At 70.8% G+C, this 19,069-nt stretch overlaps 1 protein-coding gene across 7 annotated transcripts in view; it reads right to left on the reverse strand.

Annotated features, from left to right (window-relative positions):
• PDE4A (phosphodiesterase 4A) overlaps window positions 1-19,069 on the reverse strand; it is a 162,689-nt gene that overhangs the window by 11,503 nt on the left and 132,117 nt on the right. For 5 of the 7 annotated variants that reach the window (XM_039514062.1, XM_039514064.1, XM_039514063.1 and 2 more), the window contains 6 exons: window positions 17,599-17,784; window positions 16,068-16,104; window positions 15,497-15,570; window positions 14,457-14,503; window positions 13,967-14,079; window positions 1,315-1,408 (listed from right to left, as the gene is read on the reverse strand). In XM_039514062.1, coding sequence (XP_039369996.1) covers window positions 1,315-1,408; window positions 13,967-14,079; window positions 14,457-14,503; window positions 15,497-15,570; window positions 16,068-16,104; window positions 17,599-17,784 — 551 coding nt within the window. Of the gene's footprint in view, window positions 1-1,314; window positions 1,409-8,969; window positions 9,051-13,966; window positions 14,080-14,456; window positions 14,504-15,496; window positions 15,571-16,067; window positions 16,105-17,598; window positions 17,785-18,868; window positions 18,919-19,069 lie in introns of those variants that run through there. The other 2 variants (XM_039514067.1, XM_039514069.1) reach the window with 2 other exon arrangements.

The following is a 19,069-nucleotide window of genomic DNA, read 5'->3' on the forward strand; positions in this document are numbered from 1 at the left end:
AAGCTGTTTGTGCTGGCTGGTAAATCTAGGGATTGGAACAACCCCCACCAGCGTCTGGGATTTGTCTGCCCCGGTCGGTTTGCAGTTCACCCTTATGTCGTGACCTCAGCTCCCCCCCCCCCCGCCCCAGGCAGCACCGTCACAGCCCCCCCCCCCCGCTCTCACCACTAGGCCCTGCTCCCCTCCCAGAGCCAGGGAGAGAACTCAGGAGCCCTGGCTCCCCATTCCCCGCCCGCTCTCACCACTAGACCCTGCTCCTCCCAGAGCCAGGAGAGAACCCAGGAGCCCTGGCTCCCACATGCCCCCGCCCCGCTCTCACCACTAGACCCTGCTTCCCTCCCAGAGCCAGGGAGAGAACCCAGGAGCCCTGGCTCCCCCACACGCCCCCCTGCTCTAACCACTGGGACCCTCTCTCCTCCCCGCCCAGAGCCAGGAAAGAACCCAGGAGTCCTGGATTCCAGCCTTGTGCTAGCTCTGGGACACAACACAAGCTGCTTTCCTTTCTTGTCTCACTTAGCTCCCCTGAGCCGTGTCACTGACCCCCCCCATTCCTAAACAGCCCCTCAGCCCCCAGGCGTGAGCCCCCTCCCCTGAGCTGCCCCCCTGAGCCGGCCTGGCCCGGGCAGGGTTAACAGCCCAGGCCTGCAGCGGTGCCGGGGCAGCAGGGGGGCGCCAGCTCGGCACAGACGTCCCATTGACGGGCCCGTTGCAACAACATTTACTTTAGGCCGGAAGTTTGTGTCCTTTGACGTCAGTGGGGCTCCGGGGACTCGTCTGCCTCCGCGGGAAGCTGCTCCGGACGCAGCCAGAGAATGGCCTTCCTGGCGCGGGGCGGTGGCGGGGGGCGAGCACGTTGTGAGGCGGGGCTGGGGGGGCCACGCGGGCCTGGGTGGCACCGACACGCCGGGCGTGGCACTAGTGTCTGCACAGCATCTCCAACCCCAGGAGGTGACTCACCCAGAGTTACCCAGGGAGAGAACCCAGGAGTCCTGGCTCCCAGCCCCCTGCTCTGACCACCAGCCCCCACTCCCCTCCCAGGGCTGGGATAGAACCCAGGAGTCCTGGCTCCCAGCCCCCTGCTCTGACCACCAGCCCCCACTCCCCTCCCAGGGCTGGGATAGAACCCAGGAGTCCTGGCTCCCAGCCCTCTGCTCTGACCACCAGCCCCCACTCCGCTCCCAGGGCTGGGGAGAACCCAGGAGTCCTGGCTCCCAGTAACCACTGGGCCCCGTGGCACATCCCTGGGGCACCTCTCCCCACGGAGCCCAAGGCTCAGAGTCAGGCCCCGCAGGGACCCCCGGGCTCGGCGCTCACCGAGGAACGTGTTGGAAATGTACTCGGAGACCTGGTTTCCGGAGCGGCTCATCTCAGACAGGTGGGTGAGCTCACGGGTCAGCATCCTCTTGAACTGCCAAGGAGAAGGAGAAAGGGGCTCAGCGGGGAGCGAGTGTACATGGGTGTGCACGTCACCGTGCAAGCTGAGCGGCACACTTCCTCACACACGTGTGTGCATGCTCCACTGGGCAAGCAAGGGGGCAAGCCGGCGTGCACGCTTTTCCACACCTGCTTTGCTGCACGGGCAAGACTCATAGGTGTGCACGCTTCCCCACACAAGCGAGTGTGAACGTCACTGTGTCCCCGTGTGCACGGGGATGCCTTCCTGTGCTTGTACACTGGCCTGTTACACGCACATCCCTGCGTGGGAGCCCAGTGCCTGCGTTTGCACACCTGCCCACTATGCTTGTGAGCTACTGTTGTGCGAGCAGGCGTGATGCGCAGTGCAAGGGCCTCGCCAGCGAGCTCCAGCCAGCAGCACAGACACCCGCGTGGAGCTGCAGGTCTAAGGGGAGGAGCCACCCTGCGATCGGGGCCCTGAGGCTCTGGCCCCCCCTTACTCCTGGCTACTCCACACCAGCATCTGCCCAACTCCCCAGCATGGGGGAGAGGCTGGAGCCTGCCCTGCCCCCACCTCCTAGCGCCCCCCGAGAACTCTCATTGTCCGAATAAACTCAAGGGATTTTTTGATCTAGGTTTGAATTTGGGGCACAGGGCAGCGAGGGGAAGTGTCAGACCAGCACTTCCGGTGCCCCTCACTCCCGACCCGCAGCCCCTGCTAGCCCAGCGCCCCCCCCCCCAGCTCTGCCGGTGCCCCTCACTCCCGACCCGCAGCCCCTGCTAGCCCAGCCCTGCCCACCCCCAGCTCTGCCGGTGCCCCTCACTCCCGACCCGCAGCCCCTGCTAGCCCAGCCCTGCCCCCCCCAGCTCTGCCGGTGCCCCTCACTCCCGACCCGCAGCCCCTGCTAGCCCAGCCCTGCCCTGCCCCCCCCAGCTCTGCCGGTGCCCCTCACTCCCGACCCGCAGCCCCTGCTAGCCCAGCCCTGCCCTCCAGCTCTGCCGGTGCCCTCACTCCCGACCAGCCCCTGCTAGCCCAGCCCTGGCTCCCCAGCTCTGCCGGTGCCCCACTCCCGACCCGCAGCCCCTGCTAGCCCAGCCCTGCCCCCAGCTCTGCCGGTGCCTCACTCCCGACCCGCAGCCCCTGCTAGCCCAGCCCTGCCCCAGCTCTGCCGGTGCCTCACTCCCGACCCGCAGCCCCTGCTAGCCCAGCCCTGCCCCCAGATCTGCCGGTGCCCCTCACTCCCGACCCGCAGCCCCCAGTTATCCCAGCCCTGCCTGTCCAGCTCTGCCGGGGCCCCTCACTCCCGACCCGCAGCCCCTGCTAGCCCAGCCCTGCCCCCCCCCAGCTCTGCCAGTGCCCCTCACTCCCGACCCACAGCCCCTGCTAGCCCAGCCCTGCCCCCTCCAGCTCTGCTGGTGCCCCTCACTCCCGACCCGCAGCCCCTGCTAGCCCAGCCCTGGGCTCCCCAGCTCTGCCGGTGCCCTCACTCCCGACCACCCTGCTAGCCCAGCCCTGGCTCCCAGCTCTGCCACTCCGACCAGCCCCTGCTAGCCCAGCCCTGGGCTCCCCCAGTCCTGCTGATGTCCCTAACCCGGACCAGCCGGACTCTGCTCTAGGTATTAATTGACCCCCTCGCTGATCCCCGCCCGGGCCAAGACCCCCTCTAGAGAGGCAGGTCTTACCTGGACGGCCAGAAGGTGTTTAAGGCCTGGCATGGTGGTCAGCTCTGGGGCTCCCTCCTCCGGCCCTATGCCCGAGGCCGCAGGCCGCTGCCGGGGGCTGGGGATTCCAGCCCAGCCGCTCCGGACCCCCCGACCCAGGCGACCCGGCCCGGCATTCCCAGGCAGCCCAGCCCGGAGCCGGCTGCTCGGGGGACTGGGAAGCAGTCGCTGGCTCAGGCTTTCCTGGCAAAGTGAGTCCAGGGGAGGGTGGGTCACGCTCCTGGCACAGAGCCCTCCCCAGAGAGGCTGCGGCTCAGGACAGGAGCCCCCGGCCAACAGGGAAACAGCGAAGTACCCCTCCCTCCAGGGAATCCCCAGAGATCAACAGGAGACCTGGAGAGAACCCAGGAGTCCTGGCTCCCAGCCACCCTGCTCTAACCCACCAGCCCCCACTCCCCTCCCAGAGCCAGGGAGAGAACCCAGGAGTCCTGGCTCCCAGCCCCCCCTGTTCTAACCACCAGCCCCCACTCCCCTCCCAGAGCCGGGGAGAGAACCCAGGAGTCCTGGCTCCCAGCCCCCCCCTGCTCTAACCACTAGACTCCACTCCCCTCCCAGAGCTGGGGAGAGAACCCAGGAGTCCTGAGGGGCTGATGCTGGTGTTAAACAGGCTCAGAATCAAAGGGGGGGGGTCAGGGGCTAGGGGCTCCCCCGCCGCCACTTTAAAGTCCCCTTTGTCCTTCAGCAGCTCTGGATGCGGCTCCTGCCTGAGGCTGGCCAGTGCCTGGTGACTCATCCCAGAGCCGGCTGCACTCACAGCCAGAGTGGGGGGCGGGGGGCGTTCTCCCTGGCTCTGCCTGCCCCGCCCCCCTCTGCCTGCCCCCCAGGAGTCCCCATTCTGCTCCCCCAGGCCGGGCGATGGGGGGCAGGAGGCTCCCTCCGCCTCTGGCTGTGAACCCAGCTGGGCCTGGACTGGGGGGGAGGGGGGGGAGATCTGCAGGGCCCGTCCCAGACCCCAGTGGCAGGGGGGTGCAGCAGCCAGCCCCAGAATGGGAACGGGGGGCAGCTCTCCCTCAGTACTGCCTATGTGGGAGGGGTCACCGCGCTGCCCGCACGCCCCACGGGGAGGCCAGCAATGGCAGGACCCCCGGGGGGCACAACAGCGGAGAGAACCCAGGAGTCCTGGCTCCCAGCCCCCCTGCACTGAGCCCAGGCCACAGGCTGAGCGGGGGGCAGCGGGCTCCATACCCCCCATCTGGGGGTCACAGGGGGTCTCCCTCGGCTGTGCCCCCCCGAAGTGGGGTCCCAAAGGCCCCTCCCCAGCTTGGGGACACCCCCAAACTCCCCCCTCCCCCGCTCAGGCCCAGCTCCCCTCCCCCATCGCCCCCCCATCCTTCACATCACACAGAAATAAAAGCAGGGCAGTGGGACGTGCGAGCCCCCCAGCCAATCAGGGCGCCGCAGCCCAATCTCCATAGCGACAGGAGTCTCCTTAGCAACTGCCCCATCGGCAGCCTGTGCACAGACCCTGGGTCTCCCAGAGGGGGGGGCTGTGTTAACCCCTTCCATCCCAGCCTCATGTACCCCCCCCCGCCGCCACCCCGCGCCTCACTCCAGACCCGCAGCCCCCACGAGTCCAGCCCTGGGCTCCCCTCATCCCCCCGGCGCCCCTCACTCCCGACCCGCAGCCCCCACTACTCCAGCCCTGGGCTCCCCCGCAACCCCGGTGCCCCTCACTCCCGACCCGCAGCCCCCCGCTATCCTAGCCCTGGGCTCCCCCCAAGAGTGCTAGGTGATTGGGTGCAGGGGGAGACAGGATGAGGGGGTGTTAAGCAGCTGGGGACATCGGCTCCAATTCCCCCCCCCCCCATTCAGCAACCCACACGTGAGACGAGTTTGTCGGGTCTCAGCACACCGGCCTCCCCCTCCCGCTGGGCCCCAGCTGGGCCCCACTGCTGGCCTGGAGTGTGTGGCCGGGGCAGAGGGCCGGACTTTAGCCCCCCGGCCAGCGCAGGCCGAGGCAGGCACAGAGATCCCCACCCAACGTGCCCGAAGTCGGGCATGAGCCACATGCAGCAAATTAGGTCAAAATTGACACCGGAAAGCAGCGCTCCCCCCCCGCTCCGGCGGGGGGAGGGGTGCAGGAGCACAGCTGGGGGGGCCATGGCCTGGGAGGAGCAACCCCCCAAGGGGCTCAGACACAGCAGTCGCTGTCCTTGGGGGGCTGGGGATGCTTCCCCCCAGCTGCGAGAGGAGGATGGAGGGGGCTCAGATGGGAATGCCCACCCCAGCCCCACAGCGGGGAGGAGAACCCCCAGGGAAGAACCCCTCCCTTGCTCCCGGCGCGGGCAGGTGAGCCCTTCCCCAGCCCTGGGGGGGGCGCTGTGCCTCGCAGCTGCAATCGGGAAGGACCAAGCCTAGCGGATGGGGGGCAGGGGACTGGCAGGGTCCCTGGCCGCAGGGTGATACCCCAGACCCCAAGCTGTGGGTAGAATCCCCTGCCCCGAACGCGGCTCCAGCACCGGCCTCAAGCGCCCGAGGGGGGCAGGGGCTGTGGGCAGGGGTCTGAGCCCTGTGCTGATGGTTGGGGATGGGGGGGCGACCCCCCAACTGGTTCCTGAAAGGGCCAGTTGGTCTCAGTGCGAGAGGATGGGGTAGACTAGAGTATCACACAGCTCCACAAAACCCCCTAACCACCACAACACCCCTCCGGACACCTGCACAACACTCGCCCCAACACCCCCTAACCACCACAACCCCCCTCCGGACACCTGCACAACACTCGCCCCAACACCCCCTAACCACCACAACCCCCCTCCGGACACCTGCACAACACTCGCCCCAACACCCCCTAACCACCAGAACCCCCCCTCCGGACACCTGCACAACACTCGCCCCAACACCCCCTAACCACCACGACCCCCCTCCGGACACCTGCACAACACTCGCCCCAACACCCCCTAACCACCACGACCCCCCTCCGGACACCTGCACAACACTCGCCCCAACACCCCTAACCACCACAACACCCTCCGACACCTGCACAACACTCGCCCCAACACCCCCTAACCACCACGGCCCCCCGCCGGCCACCTGCACAACACTCGCCCCAACACCCCCTAACCACCACGACCCCCCTCCGGACACCTGCACAACACTCGCCCCAACACCCCCTAACCACCACAACCCCCCTCCGGACACCTGCACAACACTCGCCCCAACACCCCCTAACCACCACTAGCCCCCTCCGGACACCTGCACAACACTCGCCCCAACACCCCCTTACCACCCGAACCCCCCCTCCGGACACCTGCACAACACTCGCCCCAACACCCCCTAACCACCACGACCCCCCTCCGGACACCTGCACAACACTCGCCCCAACACCCCCTAACCACCACGACCCTCCGACACCTGCACAACACTCGCCCCAACACCCCCTAACCACCACGACCCCCCTCCGGACACCTGCACAACACTCGCCCCAACACCCCCTAACCACCAGGACCCCCCTCCGGACACCTGCACAACACTCGCCCCAACACCCCTAACCACCAGAACCCTCCGACACCTGCACAACACTCGCCCCAACACCCCCTAACCACCACGACCCCCCGCCGGGCCCCTGCACAACACGCGCCCCAACACCCCTAACCACCACAACCCTCCGGACACCTGCACAACACTCGCCCCAACACCCCTAACCACCACAACCCTCCGACACCTGCACAACACTCGCCCCAACACCCCCTAACCACCACAACCCCCCTCCGGGCCCCTGCCCAACACTCGCCCCAACTCCCCCTAACCGCCACAACCCCTCCGGACACCTGCACAACACTCGCCCCAACACCCCTAACCACCACAACCCTCCGGACACCTGCACAACACTCGCCCCAACACCCCTAACCACCACAACCTCCGGGCACCTGCACAACACTCGCCCCAACACCCCTAACCACCACAACCCTCCGGACACCTGCACAACACTCGCCCCAACACCCCCTAACCACCACAACCCCCCTCCGGGCACCTGCACAACACTCGCCCCAACACCCCCTAACCACCACAACCCCCCTCCGGACACCTGCACAACACTCGCCCCAACACCCCCTAACCACCACAACCCCCCTCCGGACACCTGCACAACACTCGCCCCAACACCCAGATACAACCACACACCCCGTGAGGGGTGCTCAGGACACACACAGGGTGTTTCTCTCTCTCTCTCTCACACACACATGCGGGGGGTGGTATTCAGGACACGGGGGGTTCTCTGTCTCTCACACACACAGGAGGGTGTTCAGGACACAGGGGGGGTTTCTCTTTCACACATGGGGCTTTTACACACACACACACACACACGGGTATTCTCTCTCTCTCTCTCTCTCACACACACACACACACACACACACACGGTGTTCAGGACATGGGGGGTTTTCTCAGTCTCACACATACACACAGGGGTGCTCAGGACACACAGAGGGGGTTTCTCTCTCTCTCACACACAGAGCTTTTACAGACACACACACACACACACACACACAGAGGTATTCTCTCTCACACACACGGGGGTGTTCAGGACACGGGGGTTCTCGGTCTCTCACACACACACACGCACAGGGGTGTTCAGGACACGGGGGGGGGTTCTCTCTCTCTCTCACACACACACGCACAGGGGGGTGTTCTCGGTCTCTCACACACACACACGCACAGGGGGGTGTTCTCGGTCTCTCACACACACACACGCACAGGGGTGGTCAGGACACGGGGGGTTCTCTGTCTGTCTGTGTCTCTCTCTCTCACACACACACGCACACAGGGGGTGTTCAGGACACGGGGGGGGGTTCTCTGTCAGTCTGTCTCTCTCTCTCACACACACACGCACACAGGGGGGTGTTCTCGGTCTCTCACACACACACACGCACACGCACACGGAGGGGGGGGGACTCTCTCTCTCACGGTGCAGGGGGCACCAGGCCCGGCAGGCAGTGGTGCTGGCCGTGGGGCACTCGTGCGCGGAGCAGCGGCCGCGCCAGTGTGACATTGTCGATAAGGCAGAAGGGCAAAATCACCCCCTCCCCTCCCCCGTCACACGCACCCCAGCCCCCCGCGGCCATACCCAGCCCCCCCGACTGGTCCATGCAGCCACTGGAGCAGCACATCCGCTCCCCCAAACCGGGCCCCCTGCAGCCCGCTCCCCCGAACTGGGTCCCCCCTCAATGCCAGGCCGGGGGAGCTGCGGGCCCCGTCCCCCAGCCTCCCAGGGGCCAGCATGGCAGAGGGGCAGAGCCGGGGGGGCCCAGCCCTGTCCTGTTACCTGGTCCCACCAGGCTCCCGGGGGCCGGCCTGGCAGAGGGGCAGAGCTGGGGGGGGGCCCAGCCCTGTCCTGTTACCTGGTCCCACCAGGCTCCCGGGGGCCGGCCTGGCAGAGGGGCAGAGCCGGGGGGGCCCAGCCCTGGGCCGTTACCTGGTCCCACCAGGCTCCCGGGGGCCGGCCTGGCAGAGGGGCAGAGCCGGGGGGGCCCAGCCCTGGGCTGTTACCTGGTCCCACCAGGCTCCCGGGGGCCGGCCTGGCAGAGGGGCAGAGCCGGGGGGGGGCCCAGCCCTGTCCTGTTACCTGGTCCCACCAGGCTCCCGGGGGCCGGCCTGGCAGAGGGGCAGAGCCGGGGGGGCCCAGCCCTGGGCCGTTACCTGGTCCCACCAGGCTCCCGGGGGCCGGCCTGGCAGAGGGGCAGAGCCGGGGGGGCCCAGCCCTGGGCCGTTACCTGGTCCCACCAGGCTCCCGGGGGGCGGCCGGGCAGAGGGGCAGAGCCGGGGGCCTAGCCCTGTCCTGTTACCTGGTCCCACCAGGCTCCCGGGGGGCCAGCCTGGCAGAGGGGCAGAGCCGGGGGGGCCCAGCCCTGGGCCGTTACCTGGTCCCACCAGCCGACCAGCCATGGCTTCGCGCACGTCTCACAGAAGAAATCCACTAAGGGCATCTTCCGAGGTGCCCGGCGGGCGGCTCCCCGGCTCAGGGGCGCCCGCCCGCCCGCCCGCTGCCTGTGTCTCCAGCCGGCGGGGGGGTTAATACCCCGGGGCCCGCTCTGCCCCTGGCATGGCGAGAGGGGGAGAGCGCCCCCGGGCTTCCCCTCACATGGCCGCGGCCCCCCGCCCGGGGTGGGCACGGGGGGCACCCAGCCGGGGAGCTACGGGCCGAGGGCCGAGGCAAAGCGCTGCCAGCCAGCGCTGCCCGTACTGCAGAGCAGCAGAGCTACCCACAGTGCACCGCTGCCCGGCTCCCCGTGCCCTCCCCGCCAGCCCGAGCCGGAGGAGGAGCCGGAGCCGGAGCCGGAGCCAGCGCCGCCCACCCCGGGTACCAGGGCCCTTCCCTCCCTCCGCCTCCCCCCCGTCTCCCGGGCGACGGCGCCTCCTCCCGCAGCCGCATCCCTGCCTGGCGCCCGCCTGTCACTGCAGCGCATGGCGGGGATGGGGGGGGGCAGGGACCCTGCTGCTCGGCACTAGGGGCCCCGGGAAGGGGAGGGGAGATGCTGTGGGGGAGGGAGGAGGGACCCTGCTGCTCTGAGCTAGGGGCACCGGAGGGGAGGGGACGCTGGGGGGGCAGGGACCCTGCTGCTAGGGGCCCTGGGAGATTGGGGAGGAGACGCTGCGGGGGGGGCAGGGACCCTGCTGCTCAGAGCTAGGGGCCCCGGGAGATTGGGGGAGGGGAGACACTGTGGGGGGGGGGGAGGGACCCGGCTGCTCTGAGCTCGGGGCACCAGGAGATTGGGGGAGGGGAGACGGTGCGGGGGGGGAGGGACCCTGCTGCTCGGAGCTGGGGGCCCCAGGAGGTTGGGGAAGGGAGGAGCTAACCCAGAGCTCCCAGCCCCACGGCTCCAACCTGACTCCCCTTCCAGAGCCAACATCGGACCCAGGAGTCCTGGTTTTGGACCATGTTTTCTCCCTCCAATAGGAGGGGCTGCTGGGTCGGGGAGTGAGGGGGGGCCCAGGACTCCTGGGTTCTATCCCTAGTTCGGGGGGGAGTGGGGTCTAGTGGCTAGAGGACAGGCCTGGGCAGCAGGGCCCCGAGATGGGAATGGAACCCAGGCATCCTGAAGACATGGGCAGAAATGTGTCAAGTAAACAGCCCCTCCCCCTTTCCTGTTTACCCCTCCCTCTGCCAGCCCCCCCAGCTGGGTCCAGCCCCCTTTCTCACAGCCACCTGGATACCCCCGCCCCCATGACACAGACCCTCCCCGTTTCCATGCCAACGCCGCCCCCGGGGTGCCCAGCGGGACGATCCCTGAGCTGATATTGGAGGGGAGCAGCCAGAGCCAGAGACACCACACCTGTGTCATTGCACCGGGCTCGCCTGCACCCGCCCTGACAGAGGGCACCCCTGCCCGCGCCCGCCCAGACACGGGGCCGCACCCCTGCCCGCCCAGACACGGGGCCGCGCCCCGGCCCGCGCCCGCCCAGACACGGGGCTGCCAGCCCGCCCGCCCCGACACCGGGCCGCACCCCAGCCCCCGCCCGCCCAGACACGGGGCCGCACCCCAGCCCGGGCCCGCCCAGACACGGGGCTGCCTGCCCGCCCGCCCAGACACGGGGCCGCACCCTGCCCGCGCCCGCCCAGACACGGGCTGCCTGCCCGCCCGCCCAGACACGGGCCGCACCCCTGCCCGCGCCCGCCCAGACACGGGGCTGCCTGCCCGCCCGCCCAGACACGGGGCCGCACCCCTGCCCGCGCCCGCCCAGACACGGGGCCGCACCCCTGCCCGCACCCGCCCAGCCGCCCGCCCAGACACGGGCCGCACCCTGCCCGCGCCGCCCAGACACGGGCCGCACTCCTGCCCGTGCCCGCCCAGACACGGGGCCGCACCCCTGCCCGCGCCCGCCCAGACACGGGGCAGCCGGCCCGCCCGCCCAGACCCCGGGCCGCACCCTGCCCGCGCCGCCCAGACACGGGCCGCACCCTGCCCGCGCCAGCCCAGACACGGGCCGCACCCCTGCCCGCGCCGCCCAGACACGGGCTGCCTGCCCGCCCGCCCAGACACGGGGCCGCACCCCTGCCCGTGCCCGCCCAGACACGGGGCCGCACCCCTGCCCGCGCCCGCCCAGACACGGGGGCCCACCCCTGCCCGCGCCCGCCCAGACACGGGCCGCACCTGCCCGCGCCCGCCCAGACACGGGCCGCACTCTGCCCGCGCCCGCCCAGACACGGGCCGCACTCCTGCCCGCGCCCGCCCAGACACGGGCCGCACTGCCCGCGCCCGCCCAGACACGGGGCTGCCTGCCCGCGCCCGCCCAGACACGGGCCGCACCTGCCCGCGCCCGCCCAGACACGGGGCCGCACCCTGCCCGCGCCAGCCCAGACACGGGCCGCACCCTGCCCGCGCCCGCCCAGACACGGGCTGCCTGCCCGCCCGCCCAGACACGGGGCCGCACCCCTGCCTGCGCCCGCCCAGACACGGGCCGCACTCGCCCGCGCCCGCCCAGACACGGGGCCACACCCCTGCCCGCGCCCGCCCAGACACGGGGCCGCACCCCTGCCCGCGCCCGCCCAGACACAGGGCTGCCTGCCCGCCCGCCCAGACACGGGGCCGCACAATCGCCTGGAGACAGGGCCATGAACCCACACGCGCCCGTCCAGACCCAGGGCCACACGCCCAGACCCAGAGACGGAGCCACACACACTCAACCCTGGACACACCACACTTGTGTGTCCCCACGGCCTGGTATGCCGAGGCACAACTGGGCACACGCCCATCCAGACACCGTCTCCGTTCCAGGCACTCACCCAGCTCCCTCCCACCCTGCCCAGAGCTCGCCCAGCCCCTGGCATCACCCCCAGTTCCCCCAGAGCTGGGTGCAGTCTCCCACTCCCTGCCAAGCAGCTCAGTCTGTTGCTGCGTCTCGACGGGTATCCCACCACTCCCACCAGCTCTCACTGCCAAAGCAAAATCTACCCAGATTTTGGCCCAGGCTGGGCCAGGCTGGGCACGGGAGCTTCGGTCCCTGGACCCCAGCACCAACGCTGTGACCGCACAACCTCACACAGGCTCTCCCGAGCCACTGGGCACAGTCCTGCAGCAGGGAGTCCCACTGCTCCCCGGAACGGGGCTGGGGCCCAGATGACCAGCCCACCCCCTGGGATCCGGCCAGGCACAGGTCCCACCCATCCCTCCTCATTTGCATACAACCTTGTGGGAACCCAGAGCCAACCCATAAAAGCCCCCCCCACGCGATGCCGGTTCCTAGCCAGGTAGCCACAGTGAAGGGCGTCTTAGAAACAGGGGATGGGCAGGCGGGGGGGTGGGGTTCATAGGGGGAAGGACTTGGATGGGTGGGGATGGAAGAGATTGGACGGATGGATAAAAGGGAAGGGAGGGACGGACAGGCAGACAGAGGGATGGATGGACAGGCAGACGGAGGGGTAGATGGATGGATGGACAGGCAGACGGAGGGGTAGATGGATGGACGGACGGATAGGCAGACGGGGGTGGTGGATGAATGGACCGACAGGCAGATGAGGGTAGTGGATGGAGGGATGGATGGGCAGGCAGATGGAGGGGTGGGTGGATGGATGGACAGGCAGACGAGGGTGGTGGATGGAGGGATGGACGGACAGGCAGACGGAGGGGTGAATGGAGGGATGAATGGACAGGCAGATGGGGGTAGTGGGTGGATGGATTGATGGACAGGCAGATGGAGGGGTGGATGGATGGATGGGCGGACAGGCAGATGGTGGGGTGGATGGATGGATGGACAGACAGGCAGACGGAGGGGTGAATGGAGGGATGAACGGATAGGCAGATGGGTTTGTGCAGGGATGACTGAGGATGGATGGATGGACAGGCAGACAGGGGTGGGGTGGATGGACGGACAGGCAGACGGGTTTCCGTGGGGATGGACGGACAGGCAGATGGGGGTGGGGTGGATGGACGGACAGGCAGAGAGGGGTGGTGGATGGACGGACAAGCAGACGGGGGTGGGGTGGATGGACAGACAGGCAGACGGGTTTCCGTGGGGATGGACGGAAAGGCAGATGGGGGTGGGGTGGATGGACGGACAGGCAGAGAGGGGTGGTGGATGGACGGACAGGCAGACGGGGGTGGGGTGGATGGACAGACAGGCAGACGGGTTTCCATGGGGATGGACAGACAGGCAGACGGGGGTGGTGGATGGATGGACGGACAGGCAGACTGGGGTGGTGGGTGGACGGACAGGCAGAGGGAGGTGGTGGATGGAGGGACAGGCAGACGGGGGTGGGGTGGATGGACGGACGGACAGACAGATGGGTTTCTGTGACGATGAACGGACAGGAAGACTGGGGTGGTGGGTGGACGGACAGGCAGAGAGAGGTGGTGGATGGAGGGACAGGCAGACGGAGGGGTGAATGGAGGGGTGGACGGACAGGCAGACAGGGGTGGGGTGGGGGTGGATGGACGAACAGGCAGACAGGGGTGGGGTGGATGGACGGACAGGCAGACGGGGGTGGGGTGGATGGACAAACAGGCAGACGGAGGTGGTGGATGGACGGACAGGCAGACGGGGGTGGTGGGTGGACGGACAGGCAGAGGGAGGTGGTGGATGGAGGGACAGGCAGACGGAGGGGTGAATAGAGGGGTGGATGGACAGGCAGATGGGGGTGGTGGATGGACGGACAGGCAGACGGAGGTGGTGGATGGACGGACAGGCAGACGGGGGTGGTGGATGGATGGACGGACAGACGGAGGTGGTGGATGGAGGGACAGGCAGACGGGGGTGGTGGACAGACGGACAGGCAGACGGAGGTGGTGGACGGACGGACAGGCAGACGGGTTTCCGTGGGGATGGACGGAGGGGGCAGGACACAGGCAGGGACAGACACCGGGCCCAGTGCCCGCCCCCACCCTGGGGCGCCCGGCTTGGCGCTGGGGGGCAGCCCTACCTTGTTGGACGCCATCTCGCTGACGGAGCGGTAGGTCTGGATCGTCTCCAGCTGGTCCAGGCACCAGTCCAGCTCCTCCAGGGTCTCCTTGGCCAGCTGCTGGTAGGTCTCCTCTGGGGAACAGAACTGCTGCCGTGAGCACCGACCAGGTGAGGGCCCCATGGGGTCAGAGGGGCCTGGGGGAGCTGCCCCCCAGCTGAGTCCACCTGCACGGGGCAGGGAGCTGGGAGTGGGGCCTAGTGATTGGAGCAGGGGGCGGGAGCCAGGACTCCTGGGTTCTATCCCAGCTCTGACGCTAACTCCTCATACAACCGTGGTAGAGCCAGCCCTCCCTCTGCCTCAGTTTCCCCCCTGTAACCAGTCCCCCCCACCCCCAACCTCCTAGAGTGGGGCTGAGCCACCAGATCCCAGAGACGTGGTGCCGAGCGCTCCCAGGCAGGGGCGGGGGGTCCCCGTTCCCGGCCCCTCCCCCAGCGCGGGCGACACTTACCTGACAGCATCGCCTTGCAGGTCGGCTGGCTGCCCACCGGGGACCTCCTGGGGGGGCAAGACCAGAGAGAGGCTCAGCCCCCCGCCCCCCACAGCCCTGGGGGGCAGGGCGGGGCCGGGAGCAGGGCCTTTGCCAGCCCCACGCTGCCCAGGGAGGCGTCTCCCTCCTGCCCCCTTTCTCCCTGGCTGCGAATCAGTGGGGCTCCCGGGGCCCCGGGTGGGAGCAGACTGGGGGGCTGGGACCAGCCCCCCAAAAGGAAGGTGATTGACCAGGTGTGTGTGGCGGGTCCCTGTGCACCTCACGCCAACTGCACTTCCCAGCACAGGGCCCAGGTGTGGGGGGGCACACTGGGGGGGCTGGGCTACAGGCAGCGGGGGGAGGGCTCCAGAGGGGGCGCTCCCGCCTCCCTTAGGCTGGCAGCCCTGGAGCTATTGGGGATTCTCCGCTATTTCTGCTGGGGGGGCTGACTCCTTAAATCCCCAGTCGACCCCCACTGCCCCCAGCCAGGGCGAGAGAAGGGGGGCTGGGGTCCCGGGGGGCAGAGCAGGGGCGGCGCGGGGCAGAGCAGGGGCTGGCGCCCAGGGGCAGAGCAGGGGCCGGCGTCCCGGGAGAGCAGGAGGCCGGGTCCCAGGGGCAGAGCAGGGGCGGCGCCCGGGGCAGAGCAGGGGCTGAGGTAGGGGCAGAGCAGGGGCCGGGGTCCCAGGGCGCAGAGCAGGGGCGGCGCCCGGGGCAGAGCAGGGGGCTGAGGTAGGGGCAGAGCAGGGGGCCGAGCAGGGGGCCGAGGTGGGGGGCAGAGCAGGGGGCAGAGCAGGGGCTGAGGTAGGGGCAGAGCAGGGGGCCGGGGTCACAGGGGCTGAGGTAGGGGCAGAGCAGGGGGCCGGGTCGCAGGGGCAGAGCAGGGGCCGGCGCCCGGGGCAGAGCAGGGGCTGAGGTAGGGGCAGAGCAGGGGCCGGGTCCCCGGGGCAGAGCAGGGGCGGTGCCCCGGGGGGCAGAGCAGGGGGGCCGAGGCGGGGGGCCGAGCAGGCCCCGGGGTCACTCACTTGCTGGCCGTCGGGGTGGGGACGTTGGCCAGGATGGAGAAGTTGTTCCTCACGCTGCGCAGACTGGCCAGCACCTGCAGGGAGACGAGGCTCAGGGCTGGAGCTGGGGGGCTGGGGGGGGACGACCCCTCCCTGCCAGGGGCCCACAAGCATCCGTGGGGCCCGCGACCCTGGGGCCTTTCGGGGCTGGAGCTTGCACCAGAACTTGGGCCGTTCCCGCTATGGGGCTGGCCCAGCTCCCAGCTCGGCCGCTCCCCCAGGGCCGACCCTGCCGCTGGGGGCCCCCCGGGGCGCTGAGGAGCGACCCCCCGGGCCTGGCCTGGCCCCAGGGTGCTGGGGGGTCGCGGCGCGTCTGCGACTGGGCTCAGCTCCAGGGGGCTGCGCCGTGACCCCCCCGGGCTCTGGTCACCCCTGGACCGTGACCCCTGGGTGAAGGTCGCGGGGGGGGGCTGGAGCCAGGAACAGGCTGTGGGGTGGGGGCGAGGGGGGACCAGGCCCAAGGCAGGGGGGTGAGGGCAGATCCCCTGAGCCCACGACTATCAGCCCCCCCCGTGCAGGGGCCGGCACCCACCTGGGCGAAGGGCGTCACGATCAGGTCCTCCGTGTGGCTGCGGGGCAGAGAAACCAGACGGTGAGCGACGGCCCCCACGTCCTGGGGCTAGGGCCGGGGGGGGCTGTGCCGGGGGGGCTGCGCCAGGGAGCTCCGTGCCGGGGCTGTGCCGGGGCTGCGCCAGGAGCCCGCGCCGGGGCTGTGCCGGGGCTGCGCCAGGAGCTCAGTGCCGGGGGCTGTGCCGGGGGCTGCGCCAGGAGCTCTGTGCCGGGGCTGTGCCGGGGGCTGCGCCAGGAGCTCCGCGCCGGGGCTGTGCCGGGGCTGCGCCAGGAGCTCGGTGCCGGGGGCTCCGTGCCGGGGCTCCGCGCCGGGGGCTCCGTGCCGGGGCTGCGCCAGGAGCTCAGTGCCGGGGCTGTGCCGGGGGGGCTGCGCCAGGGAGCTCGGTGCCGGGGGGGCTCTTTGCCGGGGGGGCTCCGTGCCAGGGGGGCTGCGCCAGGGAGCTCGGTGCCGGGGGGGCTCTGTGCCGGGGGCTCCATGCCAGGGGCTGCGCCAGGAGCTCGGTGCCGGGGCTGTGCCGGGGCTGCGCCAGGGAGCTCTGCCGGGGCTCTGCCGGGGCTGCGCCAGGAGCTCAGTGCCGGGGCTGTGCCGGGGCTGCGCCAGGAGCTCCGTGCCGGGCGGGCTGTGCCGGGGCTGCGCCAGGAGCTCGGTGCCGGGGGCTCTGTGCCGGGAGCTCGGTGCCGGGGGCTCTGTGCTGCGCTGGGCACCGTGTGGCTGCGCTGGGGGTTGCTCAAGGGCTGCTGCCTCATTCACAGACTGAGGGGGGCAGAGCTGTGGGGGGGGGAGGCCCTGGGGGTGCGCTTGGGGGGCCAGAGGAATGATAGGGGCAGCAGAGGGAAATGGGGCAGGGCTCCGGGAGGGCTCCGGGGGCAGGGTTCAGGGGTCAGGGGCAGGGATTGGGGCAGGGCTCGGGGGCTCTGGGGGCAGGGCTCTGGGGGTTCGGGAGGTTCAGTGGGACCGGGGCCCGGGGTCAGGGCTCCGGGGTTCGGGAGCTCCGGGAGGCTCCGTGGGGCAGGGTTTGGGGCAGGGCTCGGGAGCTCCGTGGGGCAGGGTTTGGGGCAGGGCTCGGGCGGGTCAGGGCTCCGGGAGGTTCGGGCGGGGCTCTGGGGGGCAGGGCTCGGGGGAGGGTCGGGGGAGCGCCGGGGAGGCTCCGTGGGGCAGGGTTCGGGGCAGGGTTCGGGGGAGGTTCAGGGGCCGGGGGCTCCAGGGGTCAGGGCTCGGGAGGTTCGGGGGCCGGGGGCAGGGCTCGGGGTTCGGGGGCCAGGGGCTCTGGGGGCTCCAGGGGTCAGGGCTCGGGAGGTCTGGGGCTCGGGGGCAGGGCTCGGGCGGGTCAGGGCTCCGGGAGGCTTCGTGGGGCAGGGTTCGGGGGAGGTTCAGGGGCCGGGGGCTCCAGGGGTCAGGGCTCGGGAGGTTCCGGGGTCCAGGGGCAGGGCTCGGGGGCCTGGGGGCTCCGGGGCAGGGCCTGGGGCCTGGGGGCCGGGGCCTGGGCACTCACGACTCGCTGGCGACGGAGGAGTTGCGGGACATGGTTTTGGGCGACAGGTCGTAGTCGCTGTCCGAGCGGTACAGGAAGGACTCGCGCCGCTGCCCGGCCGGGAAGCTGGGGTGCAGGACGAGGCCGGGGCTGGCCTGGGGGTCCAGGGGGCTCCTGCCCGGGGAGGGGCCATTCTCCACCTCGAAGCTGCAGGAGGAGACAGAAGCCAGGTGAGCAGGGGGGTCCCCGGCCTGTCCCCCCCAGCTCTGCCGGTGCCCCTCACTCCCGACCCGCAGCCCCTGCCGGCCCAACCCTGGGCTCCCCCCAGCTCTGCCGGTGCCCCTCACTCCCGACCCGCAGCCCCTGCTGGCCCATCCCTGCCCCCTCCCCAGCTCTGCCGGTGCCCCTCACTCCCGACCCGCAGCCCCTGCCGGCCCAACCCTGGGCCCCCCCCAGCTCTGCCGGTGCCCCTCACTCCCGACCCGCAGCCCCTGCTGGCCCAGCCCTGCCCCCCGCAGCTCTGCCGGTGCCCCTCACTCCCGACCCGCAGCCCCTGCTGGCCCAGCCCTGCCCCCTGCCCAGCTCTGCCGGTGCCCCTCACTCCCGACCTGCAGCCCCTGCTGGCCCAGCCCTGGGCTCCCCCCAGCTCTGCCGGGGCCCCTCCCTCCCGACCTGCAGCCCCTGCTGGCCCAGCCCTGCCCCCAGCTCTGCCGGTGCCCCTCACTCCCGACCCGCAGCCCCTGCTGGCCCAGCCCTGCCCCCCCCAGCTCTGCCGGTGCCCCTCACTCCCGACCCGCAGCCCCTGCTGGCCCCGCCCTGCCCCCCGCAGCTCTGCCGGTGCCCCTCACTCCCGACCCGCAGCCCCTGCTGGCCCAGCCCGGCCCCCCGCAGCTCTGCCAGTGCCCCTCACTCCCGACCCGCAGCCCCTGCTGGCCCAGCCCTGCCCCCCCCAGCTCGGCCAGTGCCCCTCACACCCGACCCGCAGCCCCAGCAGGCCCCGCCCCGCCCCCAGCTCTGCCGGTGCCCTCACTCCCGACCCGCAGCCCCTGCTGGCCCAGCCCTGCCCCCCGCAGCTCTGCCGGTGCCCCTCACTCCCGACCCGCAGCCCCTGCCGGCTCCGCCCCCGGTTGTCAGTGTGCGGTAAGGGAGGTTTCCTTTCCTCAGGCCTGTTTCATGGCCCCCCAGGTCAGGCCCCCTCCTGCCCCCCAGCCAATCTGGGGGGTCCAGGCGGGGTCTCTTCCCACCAGCAGATCCTGCCCCGGGGCCCCTGGGCCCGGCTCAGCCCACTCACCTGCGGGGGTGCAGGGAGCTGCAGGGCAGGGCCATGCTCAGAGCAGCATGGCCGCCCTGGGGGCCGCCCCACGGGGTCGCTGCTCGCCAGGGGCACGGGGCCCTCGGGGGTCACCGCTGCCCGCCCCAGAGCCCTGCGGGAGCCGGGCCGCCCCCCCGCAGCGCCGCATGGGCCCCCGCAGGGCGGAAGTTGGGAAAGGCT

The sequence above is a fragment of the Mauremys reevesii genome, linkage group 25, assembly GCF_016161935.1.
Source record: "Mauremys reevesii isolate NIE-2019 linkage group 25, ASM1616193v1, whole genome shotgun sequence".
Lineage (NCBI taxonomy): Eukaryota > Metazoa > Chordata > Testudines > Geoemydidae > Mauremys > Mauremys reevesii.